This window comes from Schistocerca serialis, chromosome 2 (assembly GCF_023864345.2).
Source record: "Schistocerca serialis cubense isolate TAMUIC-IGC-003099 chromosome 2, iqSchSeri2.2, whole genome shotgun sequence".
In the NCBI taxonomy this organism is placed as follows: Eukaryota; Metazoa; Arthropoda; class Insecta; order Orthoptera; family Acrididae; genus Schistocerca; species Schistocerca serialis.
Genome location: NC_064639.1, coordinates 545808448 through 545824832, shown reverse-complemented (window position 1 = coordinate 545824832; position 16385 = coordinate 545808448). Strand labels below are relative to the sequence as shown.

The 16385-nt window shown below is 40.7% G+C and overlaps 1 protein-coding gene across 1 annotated transcript in view; it reads right to left on the bottom strand.

The window, feature by feature from the left end:
• Window positions 1-16385, bottom strand: part of LOC126457523 (nucleolar pre-ribosomal-associated protein 1) — a 180361-nt gene that overhangs the window by 148173 nt on the left and 15803 nt on the right. The window contains exons 2-3 of the mRNA XM_050093866.1: window positions 6348-6528; window positions 4819-4964 (exon numbers count right to left, since the gene is read on the bottom strand). Of these exons, the coding sequence (XP_049949823.1) occupies window positions 4819-4964; window positions 6348-6528 (327 nt within the window). The remainder of the gene's footprint in view (window positions 1-4818; window positions 4965-6347; window positions 6529-16385) is intronic.

Sequence of the window (16385 nt, the reverse complement as noted above, 5' to 3'; positions counted from 1 at the left end):
CCCAAAAACTGATTTTGTCACTCAAACTGTTTAGCACAAATGTATCAAGAGGCTTTAAAAAGGCAGCCTGTATGTTAAAACAAGGTAGTTGCAACAGTAATATTAAACTAAATAAAGCACTCTTAAACTTCAAAGTCAAACGATGTAGGCCTGTGACAATGTGGACCTGTTGCAGATTTATGATTTTATAAGAGAAGTAAAGGATATGATGTACTAACTGTTACAATTTATATACTGACAAGTTGATTTTTTTAAATAACCTGCAACAGAAGGACACTTTCAAAAAGAAACCCAAAGAGCAATTTAAATTGAAAGAGCTAAGAGAAGTGTCAAACTGCTTGGGCCTCAGAATCACAAGAGATCACGAGAGGAGACTATTGTGGATGCATTAGTCTCATTACGTAGAACATTCCTAGAAAAATACAACATGAAGGACTGGAATCAAATACTGACACTACTGGACAACAACCTACTTCTTCATCTGCATCTACACCCATATTCCGAAACCACCGTGAAGTGAATGGTAGAAGGTACGTCCCACTGCACCAGTTATTAGGGTTTCTTCCCATTGTATTCACGTATGGAGTGTAGGAAGAATATTGTCTGAATGCCTCTGTGCATGCTTACGTGTACTGATCTTGTCCTCACGATCCCTATGTAAGTGATACATAGAGGGTTGTAGGACATTCCTAGAGTCATCATTTAAAGCTTATTCTTGAAACTTTGTTAGCAGACTTACTCGGGATAGTTTATGTCTGTCTTCAAGATCCCATCAGTTCTGCTTCTTTAGCATCTCTGTGACTCTCTCCTATGGGACAAACAAGCCAGTGACCATTCAAGTTGCCATTCTCTGTATACATTCAATGTTCCCTTTTAGTCCTATTTTGTACAGGTCTCACACACGTTAACAACATTCTAGAACCGATCACATGAGTGACTTGTAAGCAATCTCCTTTGTAAACTGATTGCAATTCCCCAGTATTCTACCAATATACTGACATCTATCAACTGCTTTACCTACGACTGATCCTACGTGATCACTCCATTTCAAATCTCTACAAAGTGTTACACCCAGGTATTTGTATGAGTTGACCAATTCAAACAGTGAATCACTGATATTTTAGTCATAGGATACTAGATTTTTTTTGGTTTGTGAAAAAGCACAATTTTACATTTCTGAACATTTAAAGCAAGTTGCCAATCTCTGTACCACTTTGAAATCTTATCAAGATCTGACTGAATATTTATGCAGCTTCTTTCAGATAGTACTTCATTGTAGATAACAGCATCATATGCAAAAAGTCAGCTTACTATTAATATTGTCTGCAAGGTCATTAATATACAACATGAACAGGAAGGGTCTCAGCACATTTCCCTGGGGCACATCCGAAATTACTTCTGTATCTGATGATGACTCTCCATCCTAGATAACATGCTGCATCCTCCCTACCAAGAAGTCCTCAATGCAGTCGCAAAATTCACTTGATAACCCCATATGATCATACTTTTTGACAATAAGCCCAGGTGTAGTATCGAGACAAATACTTCTCAGAAATAAAAAATACTGCATCTACCCGACTGCCTCGAACCAAAGCTTTCAGTATGTCATGTGAGAAGAGTACAAGATGGGTTTCACATGATCAATGTCTTCAGAATTGATGCCGGTTGACATTGAGGAAGTCATTCTGTTTGAGATAGCTCATTATGTTTGAGCTCAGAGTATGTTCTAAGATTCTACAACAAATCTATGACAAGAATATTGGACAGTAGTTTTTTGGATCACTTCTAATACCCTTCTTGTAGATGTGGCCTGTGCTCTTTTCCAAGAGCTGGGCATGATTTTTTGTTTGAGGGATCAATGATAGATTATAGTCGGGGCCTGGAGCTTTGTTCAGTTTTAGTGATTTCAGCTGTTTCTCAACACCACTGACACTAAAATTTATAAATTAATACGAGAATTAAACCGGGGCAATTCTCCTGGGTTTTCCTTTGTAAAGGAACATTTGAAAATGGAGTTAAGCATTTCAGCTTTTGCTTTACTATCTTCAATTTCAGTTGCTGAATTGTTAATGACGGACTGGACACTAACATTGATGCCACTAACAGCCTTTATATATGACAAGAATTTATTTGGGTTTTGTGAAAGATCGCTTGACAATATTCTGCTACAATAGTCACTGAAGGCTTCATGCATTGTCCTCTTGACAGCTAACTCTATTATAGACCTATGCTTTGTTTTATGCCTACTATGCAGTAATCTCTGTTTCTTTAGAAGTTTCTTCAGAGTGACTGTACACCATGGAGGTTTCCTCCCACTATGAAAAGTTCTACAGGGTACATATCTATCTAGTGCCGGGTCAGTTATTCTATTAACCCTGAGCCACAGTTCCTCTACATGATCCTGCCCTTTGCTGAAAGTTTCAAGTTCCTCACTGAGATACAACACTACTGATTTTTTTAATCTAATTTACTGAACATGTATATCTTTCAGCTTGTTTTAGCTGTCCTTTGCACTTTGGTAATCATTGTTGCCACAACCACATCATGATCACTGACACCAGTATCAATGTGGACATTGTCAAAGAGGTCTGGTCTATTTGTTGCCATTAGTTCCAATACATTTCCACCATGACTGGTGTTCCTGACTATCTGTTCAAGGTAATTTTCAGAGAAGGCATTTCGTAATGTTTCACAGGATATCTTCTCACACCAATCATTAACAAAACTGTAATTTTCCCAATCTCCACCAATGATTGCAATATGACTGGGGCACTTACATACAAGTGAGCCGACGTTTTCGGTTACATCAGGAGATGAGTCTGGTAGGCAATAGAAGGATTCAATCATCATTTTATGGCCACCCCTGATACTGAGTCTTGCCCAAACAATCTCACATGCAGCTTCAATTTCTATCTCAGTGAATCTGAGTTTCCTGTCTACTGTGACAAATACACCACCTCCATTTTCCATTTGCCTATCCTTTCAATATACACTTAAATTTCCCCCCAAAAATCTCACTGCTATCAGTTTCAGCTTTTAACCAGCTTTGCCTAGTATTATATGAACTTCACTGCTTTTCATGAGTGCTTGAAATTCTGGCACTTTGTTGTGAATGTTTCACCAGTTTACCAGTAGGATTTTAATACTCTCACCCGTGCACCACATTTCTTTTGATGTTACACTAATACTTCTGGGTTTCTAAATCTGTTGTTATCTGGACTGAATGGAGAGTTACCTAATCTAAAACACCCTCATGTGCACCCCACACACAGTCAGCTACCTGAGTAGCAGTCTCTGGTGTGTAGTGCACACCTACCCCATTGAGGGGGACCCTACAGTTCTGAGCCCTATAGTGCAAGTTCAGGAAGCCATAGCCTAGCTTGTCACAGAACCTTCATAGTCTCTGGTTCAGTCCCTCCACTTGACTCAGAACCAAACAGCTACGATCAATTCTGGAGACAATGCTGCAAATTGCACAGGTTAGAAAGTGAAATCACTCAGTTTCCTTTCAGATTTTCTGCAATAACAAAAGCACGATTGATTTATGCAAAACAAGAGTTACTATGGACAACCCAAACACTTAAAATAAAAGACATCATTTAACTAAAGAAAGATAAAGACTCGGATGAAGTAAAGCAGAGTGATGGTATGTTGATGAAGTTGCTATCAAGAATATGATATCAAATGATTACAGAATTTTGACCGGCAGTATGAAGATTCCACAGGCATTGATTCTAGTGGGCACATTGTAGATGACAATCTATGCCTCCTTTAGATTATGTATTCTTTGCCAACAGGATTATCAATGTTGTCATTGATTTGTGTTTCTGTGTTCTACATGTGTAAAATTGTTTTGTGTGCTACTAAAAATTAAAGTAAAACAACATTGATAGACTGAGCTGTGGCAAATCCGAATTCTATACTTGGATATGAATAACAAAGCGATTGGCACTACTCATTTACAGATCAGTTAACATATTAATGATCAATAAGACAATGTGCACCTTGCTGCCTTTTCTTCATTTCACACTTTTAATATTTCTCTGCAAGCTCAGGTGGCAGCTATTACAGTCAGTAGTACTCTGCAAAAGTATGTAAAAAAGTGGCAAGCTTATTAACATTTTGTAAAATGAATACTGTCTGCATGCTACCATAGCCATACTGCAGGCAAAGGTATCAATGAATTTCCAATGTCAGTTCCTTCCATGCTCAACTATGCATCATTGTCAATTACTTTGTTACTCTGATCACAGTTTATGTGGATATGATGTCAAGATACTGAACAATTCACATAATAAGACAAAAGACAGTCAACAACAGGAGGCTATGTGTGTGTCTCATTTCTTTGTATTGTAATTTTGGCTGTGTATCATCTGCCACAAAATTATTGTTACTGTTGTAGTGAATATCTTGTGAACATGTAGGATAATGTCTCCTGCTCATCTGAATACATTGTGCAGTCTGTAGTTAGATACATGTAGAGGTTTGACTCAACTGCTTCAATACAATAATACAAAACATGTCAACTGCCTGCTGCTCTCTCACTAGATATTTGGAACCCAGTTGTTCACACTCCTATACTACCATTAGTACTTCCATAATAGTTCCTTAAAACATGTAAGCAATGTCTGCCTGTATCCTACACTGTGGTCCTTTAATTCACATCTATTTTACACTAAATTCTCTCTCATTGATTTAAATTTCATTACATTACTACTTTCTACAAAAAAAGTAAAATTCGGTCACAATTGTTAGGACAGTGCCTATTTTATTACAGGAATCATATTACTGCCAATTTTATTGTGAGAAATGTATTACCTGTCAAGAGCCTCAAAACAATTTTTCTCTGATGAGCATTACTGTTCAGTGACAGCATTGTGTTGATTATGGGCAAGAATGCACGCAATAGATACCTACATCCAACTTCTGCCTTAATGTAAAACTGAGGTAAATCAGAGAGAATCCTGTGAAAATTAAAGACAGTATTATAAACAATGGATAAAAGTACAGTTAACAGTTTCTTTGTTTAAAAAAAAGATTTTGATGCCATTAACAACATACTATTTCATTTTCCTGAAAAATGATTTATGCACTATCTCATGAAATGCCTTAGCAAGTATATAAAACAATACTATGGGATAGTTTTTGACAGCTCAACCAGAATGTAATTTGTGCAGTCACAAACAATAGAGAATTCTTCAAGAATGCCAAGTTGGGAAGTGATTAACTCATTCTGTTCAGAAAACTGAATCTTGATCATATATATACTACTTTCTGATTTTCTTTAAGATTTGAAGGAGTGAAGTGGGTCCCCAACTAGATGTTATTTGCTTGTAATCATCTTTAAAGACAGTTATTATAATAATGGGCAGTTGAATGAAAATGAGACACATGAAAAACAATAAGTAATCTGTCTATTATTTCAAAAGTAATTGCCATAATTGTTAATACATTCATCCCACTGTGAGACAGGTCAATGCCTTCATGGAAAAATGTTTGCAGTTGCTTATGGAACCATGACTACTCAGATGTCAACTTCTTAACTCACAGCAAATTCACAGCTACAAATGTATTTCCACTGGGCTGCAAAACTTTGTAACCCACATTGGGATAGAATGGGACTGTAAGAGCTTCCCAGTGAAACTTCTGTAGCGCACTCTAAACAACCTTGGCAACATGCGGGCCAACATGTTGGCAACACTGTTTTGAGCACACTGCACAGTTTTCCTGGGAAACCCAAGCACATCCTTCATAGAATCCAGATTTCTCATTATGTGATTTCCATATTTTTGGAGTCCTGGAGAAAGACATATGTGGTTGTCAATTTGCTTTGAATGAAGAGGTTGACAAATTTGAGTAGAGGCATGGTTCTGTGCAGGCAACTGCAAACATTTATCCATAAATGTATTGACTGTCTTGTATCACAGTGGTATCAATGCATTAACAGTTGCGGGGAATAGTTTTGAAATAATAAACAATTCACTTTTTTTTTCATCTGTCTTGTGTTCATTGGTTGCTCCTTATACAAAAGTTTGTCAGGGAAATATGCTTGCACTAGCTGACTGGTTACAATGACAGCTCATGATTTAACAACCTACTAGGAACACCTTCATAATCATATCTAACAACACAGATTATAAATGAAACTAATAAATGCAAAAGACTAATGTATTTTTGTGAATGGTACAATTTAGGAATGACTGCACACACTGAGTTCTCAAAGAAACTGGAATATTAAGTCATCATAACACATATAACATTACTTCATTATTTAAAAAAAAAAGAACACAGCTTTCCAGCTTGTATATAAAAGTATAACAACAGCTTGATTTCTACTGCTGTCTCACCTCATTAATATGACACGAACAGCAGAAAAAGCAGCTGTTGCAAGGGCCAAGTTCTTCTTCTCATTAACATTCACACACTTCAGAATCTCCTCAAGACCAGCATCACTTGCTAAGTATTCCTTAACAACATCGTCATCAACAGTTTCAAAGGATTTGCTCAAATTCACAAATGACTTCAAAGCTGTAATGAAATTACAAAACAAAAAACACAATGTTAAACAGGTAACCGTACAAAGTAATTCTGGAGAAGAAGAAAAGATAGTAAGAGTGAGATTATACAGTATAGGTAATAGTAAATGGGGGAATGCATTATGAAAGGAAAGAAAGACTTAAAGGTTAATATGCAACAACAGAGGAATATTCATGGGACTAAGAATCACCCTCTAGTTCTCTGTGATGAGCTGTGAAACAAATGGTTAGTTAGTTAGTAACATGTTCTATGGATCACTGTGTTACATTCTGAACATTCCTAAGGCTTTTTTTCTTTTTCTATCCCTAAGATTTTGGCACATGGGCATAATTCTTCAGGTTTCTCTTGATATATACCACCACACACCTTGTTTGTTCTCTCTAAGATTTCTCATGCACCTTTTTCACTTTTTCAGGGAATAGACACTATCAGTTTTATCATCTGGCAGATAATATCTATTTTAAAGGGCACTTGCTGTATTTTTTCCTTTAGAGAATGACTTCTCTATCTGTTACTACTCATTCGAAGTGTTTCCTGAAGAAAAGTATACCAGTCACTTTCATCTGCAATCTGCATTTGACATGGTGGTCCACTGCAGGCTGTTAATGAAGGTATGAGCATATGGAATAAGTTCACAGATAGGAGAGTGGCTTGAAGACTTCTTAAGTAATAGAACCCAGTATGTTTTTCTCGATGGAGAAATGTTCAACAGAGACAGTAAGGTGTTGAAGGTGAGTGACTGAAGGAAGATACAAGATGACTTACACAAAATTTCTAGCTGGTGTCATGAATGGCAGCTCTGCATGTGAAAAAATATAAGTTAATGCAAATGAGTAGGAAGAACAAATCTGTAATGTTTGGTTACAGTATTATTAGTGTCCTGCTTGACACAGTCATTTACATATCTGAGCGTAACAGTTGCAAAGTGATATGAAATGAAACAAGCATGTGAGAACTGTGGTAGGGAAGGTGAACTGTCGACTTTGGTTCATTGGAAGAATTTTAGGAAACAGTGGTTCACCTGTAAAGGAGACCGTTGGTGGGACATATTCTTGAGTACTGCTTAAGTGTTTGGGATCCGTATGAGGTCGGACTGAAGGAAGACATCAAAGCAATTCTGAGGTAGGCTGCTAGATTTGTTGTAATCAAACAACACCTAAGTGTTACAAAGATGCTTTGGGAACTCAAATGGAAATCCCTGGAGGGAAGGTGATGTTTCTTTCAAGAAACACTATTGAGAAAATTTAGAGAACCAGAATTTGCAGCTGACTGCCAAAAGATTCTACTGCCACCAACATATGTCATGCATAACGACCATGAAGGTAAAATTCGAGAAATTGGGGCTCATACAGAGGCATATGGACAGTTGTTTTTCCCTTGATCTATTTGTGAGTGGAACAGGAAAAGAAATTACTTGGGTACCCTACACTGTGCACCATACAGTGGCTTGTGGAGTACCTATGTAGATGTTGATGTAGATGTGTATGCAGGTGTATTTACTCAAGACCACACTTACTCACTTCATTTGCTTACCATATACTGAAATTTGCTGGCCCACTACTTACCTACGGGAGGCACAACTCCCAGTACTGCTGACAGAATAACTTAAAATAGAAAACAATATGCATACCAGTACCTCTCACAACTGCACATTTCTTCTTCAAGGAGGAAAGATACTAAACTGCATCATGGTTCAAATTTCATGCTAATTTTAGTCCTCTATAAGTGGTTTGGTGAGGCAATGTCATATCATCTGTCACATAAATGTAGCTAATGAACTGCTACATTCAAACCTCCTCCCATTCCTCCCAGTTGATGACTGCCTTACACATTTATCAGAAAATTCAATTTAACATTATTCCAGGTTTTGGTATTGATCAAAACTCTGGGGCATTCATGATTCCTGAATGCATGATACTGCTACAATGATCCTTCATGTTAGCATTCATAAAGCCCCAGATCCTGAAATATTTCAGCATTTTGTTGGCTTCCAACATTTCCAAATAAATAATTTTCACTACCGTTGAATGTCAAATGGTAAAACATTATTTTGCTTCTCTATCAGAGCAAAACATTTGAACATGTAGATAACAATGGTGGATTCTGAACTATTGTCACAATTGATATCAGCCTGGTAAGGGTATTGATGGCATATAATCTTCTTGACAGAAAACCAAACTGTTTCTTTCCTCTTCTTTTTTTTTTTTTTTTTTTTTTTTTTTTTAATGCTTATTTCGTAGGCTTCCTGTAATTCTGGTTTAAGCTACATGTAGACACTACAGTGTGCTTCACCAAGCTTTAACTATCTCACTGTGTATTGTTTGTCTAGTTTTGGCAACCATATTTCCATATTTCATTCTCCAAATAGGATATGAGTGACAGCTTTTACAAGTCGCCTACTTCACTGAATGAGGGTCACTAATGGCAGTAATCAGAACTCTGTTAAATCATGGCTCGGGTTACAAATTTTTCACCTGATCCTTGATGATGAATTAAATTGCATGCTACACCATTATGTGGGCTCCACAGTGAACTTAATTTGTGCTACAACATGGGGCTAGGAAGCAACAGACAGGAACAATGCAGCGCTTCTTTGATTAACAAAAGACAAAAACACCATACTGTTAAACAACCTTTCGTCCACTACCAAACAATGGAATCTCCGGAAAGGAATACCAACAATGTAGGAAAAGACATATTGCTATTTTCCATAATGACGACACGTTAAGTTGCAGACAGGCACAATTAAAAGACACTTACAAATAAGCTTCTGGCCACAACCTTCATCAGAAAAAGAGAAACACGCACCATCCATTCACACAAGCAACTCCAGCAGCTCAGGCCAGAGTGCAGCTACCGAGTAGGATGGAAGCAACAATCTGTGAGGAACAGGGAATGGATAGGGACACAGTGTATGGGTGGAGGGAGCAAGGAGAGCTGTCTGAAAAGTGAGCAGGGAGTAGAATGCCAACAGGTGTGGCGTCAAGAGATTGTGGGACAGGGGAGGGGGGCAAAACAAAGCAAAAAAAGAGAAGGGTGGGGAAAGATGGGTCAGTGTATTGGTAATGGATGGCATACAAAGAGGTTAGGGGCAAGAATGGGGAGGAGGCAATAGGACAGAGGAGGTCAAAACTGTTGGGTGGAGCGTTTCAGGAAAATATGTTACTGTAGGTTGAGGACGGAGTAATTATGGAAATGGAGAATGTGTTTAAGGATAACTCCAATCTGCGCAGTTCAGAAATGCTGGTGGTGGAGGGGAGGATACAGATGACTTGGGTAGTGAAGCAGCCATTGAAACCAAGCATGTTATGTTCAGGTGCATGTTCCACTACAGGGTGGTCTACTTTGTCTTAGCCACATTTTGGCAGGAACCGTTCATGGTGGTTGACAGCTGGTTGGTAGACATACCAACTTAAAATGCTGTGCAATGATTAGAGCATAGCTGACATGGACATGGTTGCTTTTGCAAGTGGCTCAGCAGCTGATGGGGTAGGATAAACCTGTGACAGGACTAGAATGGCATGTGCTGGGTGGGTGGATTGGACAGGTCTTGCATCTGGGTCTTCCACAGGGATATCGTCCTTGTGGCAAGGGGTTCGTATTCGGATGGGGAATGCATAGGGATGGAGTAGGATGTTGTGGATGTTGGGTAGGTGATGGAAGACCACTTTAAGAGGGGTGTGAGGCTCTTGGATAGGATGTCACCATTTCAGGGCATAATGACAAGTAATCAAAGCCCTGGCGAAGGATATGTTTCAGTTGTTCCAATCCAGGGTGGTACTGGGTGACAGAGAAGGTACTCCTTTGTAGTTGGTTCTTGGGGGGTGGTGACAGGATTCGGAGGTGTGAGGGAAAATGGTACAGGAGATCTGTTTGCAGACAAGGTCTGCAGGTAATCCTGTCTATGAAGGCCTCGGTGAGACCCTCAGCATACTTGTGACTGCAGATACGCCATCCTCGGGTGACCACACTGTATGGGAGGGAATTTTTGGTGTGAAAGGGATGACGGCTGTTGAAATGCAGGTACTGTTGGTGGTTGGTGAATTTAATGTGGACAGAGATGCAGATGGAGCCATCAGAGAGGAGGAGGTCAACATCCAGGAAGATGGCATGCAAGATTGAGGAGGACCAGGTGAAGCAGATGGAAGAGAATGTGTTGAGATTGTGATGGAATGAAGATAATGTGTCTTAGCCCTGAGTTCAGATTATGGAGGTATAATCTGTGAACCTGAACTAGGCTAGGAGTTTCGTGTTTTGGGTGACAAGGATGGTCATCTCTAGATGGTTCATAAACAGGTTGGCATAGGAGGATGCCACGCGGGTGTCCTTGGCTAGCCGCAGATTTGTTTGCATACCTTTCCTTCAAAGGACAAATAGTAGTGGATTAGGATAAAGTTATCAAAGTGAATGAGGTAGTGAATCTGGAGTCTGAAGGACACTGGAAAGGTAGTGTTCAATAGTGGCAAGATCTTGGTCCTGAAGATGTTGGTGTATACGTAGGTGGTGTCAACAGTGATGAGTTGGTATCCAGGAGGTAACAAGGTGGGGATGGTTGAGATTTGGTGAAGGAAGTGGTTGGTATTTTTTACATGGGAGCCTAGGTTAAGGGCAGATGGTTGGTGGTGTTGGTCAAAGAGGGCTGAACTACTTTCAGTGGGGGCACAATTACAAGTCACAATGGGGCGTCCACGATTGTTGAATTTGTGGTTGGTTGGTTGACTTGGAGGAGGGAACCAAACAGCGAGGTCATCAATCCCATCAGATTAGGGAAGGATGGGGAATGAAGTCAGCTGTGTCCTTTCAATGGAACCATCCCAGCATATGCCTGAAGCGATTTACGGAAATCACCTACATCAGGATGGCTGGACAAGGTTTGAACTGTTGTCTTCCTGAATGCAATTCCAGTGTGCTAACCACTGTGCCACCTCACTTGGTTTGGGTTTGTGGATTTTGGGGAGCATGTACATGAGTGTTCAGGGTGTCATAGGGGGTGAGGAGTGAAATGGATTCAGAGGAGAGGTCCTGGGAAGAGACTAAGGCCTTAAGCAGGGAGTTGGACTTCAGGGATGGGATCACACAGGCAGAGTTTATAGGAGTCAAATAATTGGCGAAGGCCTTCCGCCACATAGTCACTGTGATTCATACCAACAGAGGTGGAACCTTTGTCTGCACATAGGATGATTAGGTCAGGATTTATTTTGAGGTTGTGTATGGCTGTTTTTTCTCCTGCTGAAGGATTGGTGTTCTGAGGAAGGTAACTGGGTAACAGTGGTGAAGTGAAGTTGGAGGTAATGAATTCCTGGAAGGTTTGGTGGGTGGGTGGGTAGGGGGGAGATAACAGGTGGATGGTGGTATGAACTGGTAGAGGCAGAGTTTAATGTTGAAATTGTGCTGGGTTGGATTGGGTTGGAGGGACTGGCAGCAAAGAAGTGTTTCCAATACAGGAATCAGGAGAAGGAGAGTAGGTCTTTGACAAGTCCAGCATTGTTAAATTTATGTGTGGGGCTAAGAAACTTCTGTGGTGCTGAGGGTTTTGGTGGAGCACTTAACGACAGTGCTATGGGAAAGATTTGGCTCAGTATTTGGTGAAGTATTGTTAGGGAGTTTAGGGGGATGTGGCAAGTTGGAAAGGTCTGTCAGGCAGGGTTTAGGTGCTATGAGGGGTGGACGAGGAGGAACGCTGTTGGTATGATAGGATTTGGATGGTGGTGCTCCAAGGTATCAGGAGGTGGTCAGCAGGTTGGATAACTTATGGAGGTGGTGTCTGGAATGGTCCTCCAGGTGCTGGAGAGCAAGGGATTTTATTCCAGAGATATGATGTATGAAGCAGCGATTACACAGTAGCAGTATCTTACAAAGGGGGCAGACGTGGATCTGAGATGTTTGTGTCATGGGGATGTGTTTTTGCAGTACAGTGCTTGTGAGGGTCAGGGACTGGTGGAATTCAAAAACATGAAGGTCAGTGTGGTTAGGCCGTTTGAGAGAATTCCATGGTTTAGGCACCATTAAAGAAATAGGATGTGGGAGTGGTTTTTGCCAAGGAAAGGGATACATTTCTGAACTGGTGTAGAAGGATGGAGCAGGTGTCCATTGTGGCAGGAGTGGTGTAAAAGAAACAGGATTGACAGGGAAATGGGCAAAATAGGTGTTAATGGTTGTTAGAGGAGCTGGATATGAGAATAGATGCCTAAAAAATACACAGAAACATACACAGATATGAAAATATGTGCACAAATACATAATAACATGCAAAAATGTATGAAACTGCATGAAACTAAATAAAAATACGCACAAATACATTAAAAATGTACAGAAATGAGGGAGAAAAGGAGCGGATGAGGTATGCAAATATGTGTGTGTTGCAATAAGGGAAGAGAGGGGGGAAAGATGATGGTTTAGTCAAGGATCACAAGTTCATGTGGTATGGGCAGATGTGGAAATTAAAGCACTAAAGTATGTCAGAATGAGGGATGCAGTGGGATCAGTAGGAATAAATATAACTATCAGAGGAAAGAATCTGGGGCATCAGGTGCTGAAACAATGCTCTGCAAAATGAGTGTTAATGGTTGTGAGAGGAACTAGGTAAGAGAAAAGATGTAGAAAAATATGCAGAATCATGTAAAAACAACTACAAATATGTAATAATCAGGTATCTGCAGTGAGAAGAACTCCCTTGCCCAGTATGCTACAGGTCTCATCAAGGCCTTCATAGACAGACACTACCCCCAGACCTAGTTTGCAAAATGATCTCCCATGCCATTCCCCTTACACCCCAATCCTCCCACCACCCCCAAGAACCAGCCACAAACAAGTGCCCCCTTCATCACTCAACATCACCCCAAACTAGAACAACTGAACCACATGCTTAACAGGGCTTTTATTACTTATCATCATGTCCTGAAATGTGGGACATCCAGATCCTTGCCACTTCTTCTAAAGTGCTGGTCCATTGCCCACCCAAACTCCACAACATCCTAGTCCATCCCTATGCCACTCCCAATTCCAACCCCATGTCACAAGAATCATATCCCTGTGGAAGACCCAGGTGCAAGACCTGCACAATCCACTCACCCAGCACTTCCTTTTCCAGTCCTGTCACACGTTTATCCTACCCTGTCATGGGCCAGGCCACCTGCGATAGCAGCCATATTATTTACCAGCCCTGACAAAATAAATGCACAGCTTTTTATACTGGTATGACCACCAACCACCTGTCCATCAGGATGAACAGCCACCATTAAACTGTGGCCAAGGACAAAGTAGACTACCCTGTGGCACATCATGCAGCTGAACATGACATGCTTGATTTCAATCACTGCTTCACTACCTGAGCCATCTGGATCCTCCCCTCCACCACCAGCTTTTCTAAACTGTACTAATGGGAATTATCCTTACAATACATTCTTACTCCCATAATTATCCAGGTTAACATACTGTCCCCACACACTACACGCAACAATTTTCAGCACCTCTCACCCCCCCTCCCACCCTTCTGTCCTATCATCACCTCCCCACTCTCATCTCCCAACCTCTTCATTTGCCATGCTCTGCCAACATGCCTGACCACCTTTCCCCACTTCTCTCCTTTTTCACTCTGTTTTTCCCACTTCCCCGCCTCACAACTTCCTCATACTGCATCTGCAGGAATTCTACAGTGCTCCTCTCCGCTTCCACCTGTACTTTGCTACCCCTACCCCTTCCCCATGCCCTCGAGATTGCTGCTTGCATCCCACATGATAGTGGCATTTTGGCCTGAGCTGTCAGAGTTAGCAGTCAAATGTGCTTGTTTGTGTGAATGAATGATGTGTGTTTCTCTCTTTCGGAGAAATGCTGTGGCCGGAAGCGTATGTGTAAGTGTCTTTTAGTTGTGCTTGTCCGCAACTTAATGCGTCATCTTTACAGTAAGTAGCAATCTATCATTTCCTACATTGTTGATACTCCTACCTGGAGTTTACATTGTTTGATTTTGCTGAATGGCTTTTCTTCCACCCTACAACCACGTGATGTTTTCCTTTGTTACTATTCTCTGTAGCATTACTCTTCTCAGGGTCTGTTCTTTCTCTTCTTTCCTATGTTTATTCACCATCTTCCAAATTCCATCTACTTTGAAGCAACACAGTGTCAACAATTGCTCATGCAGAAGATATGCTTCATGATTGCATGGATTGCTGTTGCAACATTAAATGTCTCAGATCTTTCCTCCAGTAGTTATAATTATATTTATTCCTATCAAGTACACTTTATCTGTCACTTTCACGTACTTTAGTACTTTATTTCCACACTTGCCTGTGCCACACAAAACACACACACACACACACACACACACACACACACACACACACACCTGATCTGTTCCTTTTCTCCCATGTTTCTGTACGCTTTTAAGGTATTTGTTAGTATTTTTGCTTAGTTTCATGAATTTTTGCACATTTTTAAATATCTGTGAACTTTTATATGTACCTGCACATATTTTTGTGTATCTGTGGTTGTTTTTGCGTGTCTCTGTGTACTTCTTGTGTGCCTTTTCTCTTACCAAGCTCCTCTCACAACTATCAACACCTATTTTGCCCATTTCCCTGTCATTCCTGTTTCCATTATACCACTCCTGCACAGTGGATCCCTCATCCATATTTCTGCACCAATTCAGAAAAGCATCCCTTTCCCCCGCTAAAACATAGTCACAAATCCTACTTCTTAAAACGCCTAACAATAAAAATTCCTTTTTTCCGGAGCCCACCTTACTTCAACACTGGCCTTCATATTTTCAGATTCCAACAGTCCCTGAGCCTCAAAAACCTGGTACTACAAAAATATGTCTCCATGGTACAGCCATTCCAGAACCACCTCTGCTCCCTCCGCAAGATATTTCTACTGTACAATTCATGCTTCACAAACCAAATCTCTGAAATTGAATACCTTGCTCTCTAGCACCTGGAAGACCATTCCAGACACCACCCCAATAAGTTTTCCAACCTGCTAACTTCTTACTGCTGTCTCAGGCACCACTATCTAACTCCTCTCCTACTAACAGTACTTCTTCTCGTTCAATCCTCACTGCTCCTAAACCTTGCCTAGCTGACCTTATCAACTCATCACATCCCCCCCCCCCCCCAAGCTCCCCACCAACAGTACGCCAAATCCAGAACTGAAACATTCCTATAACATTTTTGTTAACCATTCCACCGAAACCCTCAGCTCTACAGAAGTTTCAGTCCTATCCAAAGGCCTCACCTTCAGCCTCACACTCAAATTTAACCATGCTGACACCTACTCTCCTTTCCCAATTCCTGGAGTGGAAACACTTGTTTGCCACCAAAACTTCCAACCAAAGCCAACCTAACTGTGCAACACTGAACCTTGCCTCTCCCAGTGCATACAATCATCCAACCATGACTCTCCCTTCTTCTCACCTAACAACCCGTTGGTCACCTTCCTGGAATTCTTTACCTCCGACTTAGCTTCACCACCATTCCCCAGTTCCCTTCCTCAGAACATCAACCTTTCAGCAGGAGAAAGAACAGCCATACACAACCTCAATCAAATACTGACCTAATCATCCTACCTGCAGACAAAGGTTACACCACTGTTGTTATGAATTGCTGCGATTACCTGGCAGAATGCCTTCACCAATTATTTGACTCTTCCACCTATGAACTCTGCCAGTGTGATCCCATCCCTCAAGTCCAATATAACCTCCAGTCCCTGCTTAATGCCTTAGTCCCTTCCCAGAACTTCTCCCCTAAAACCATTTCACTCCTCATCCCTACACCCACCTACATGCACCACAAATCCAACAATCCTGGACACCCCATTGTGGTTGCTTACTACGCCCCACTGAAAGAAGTTCG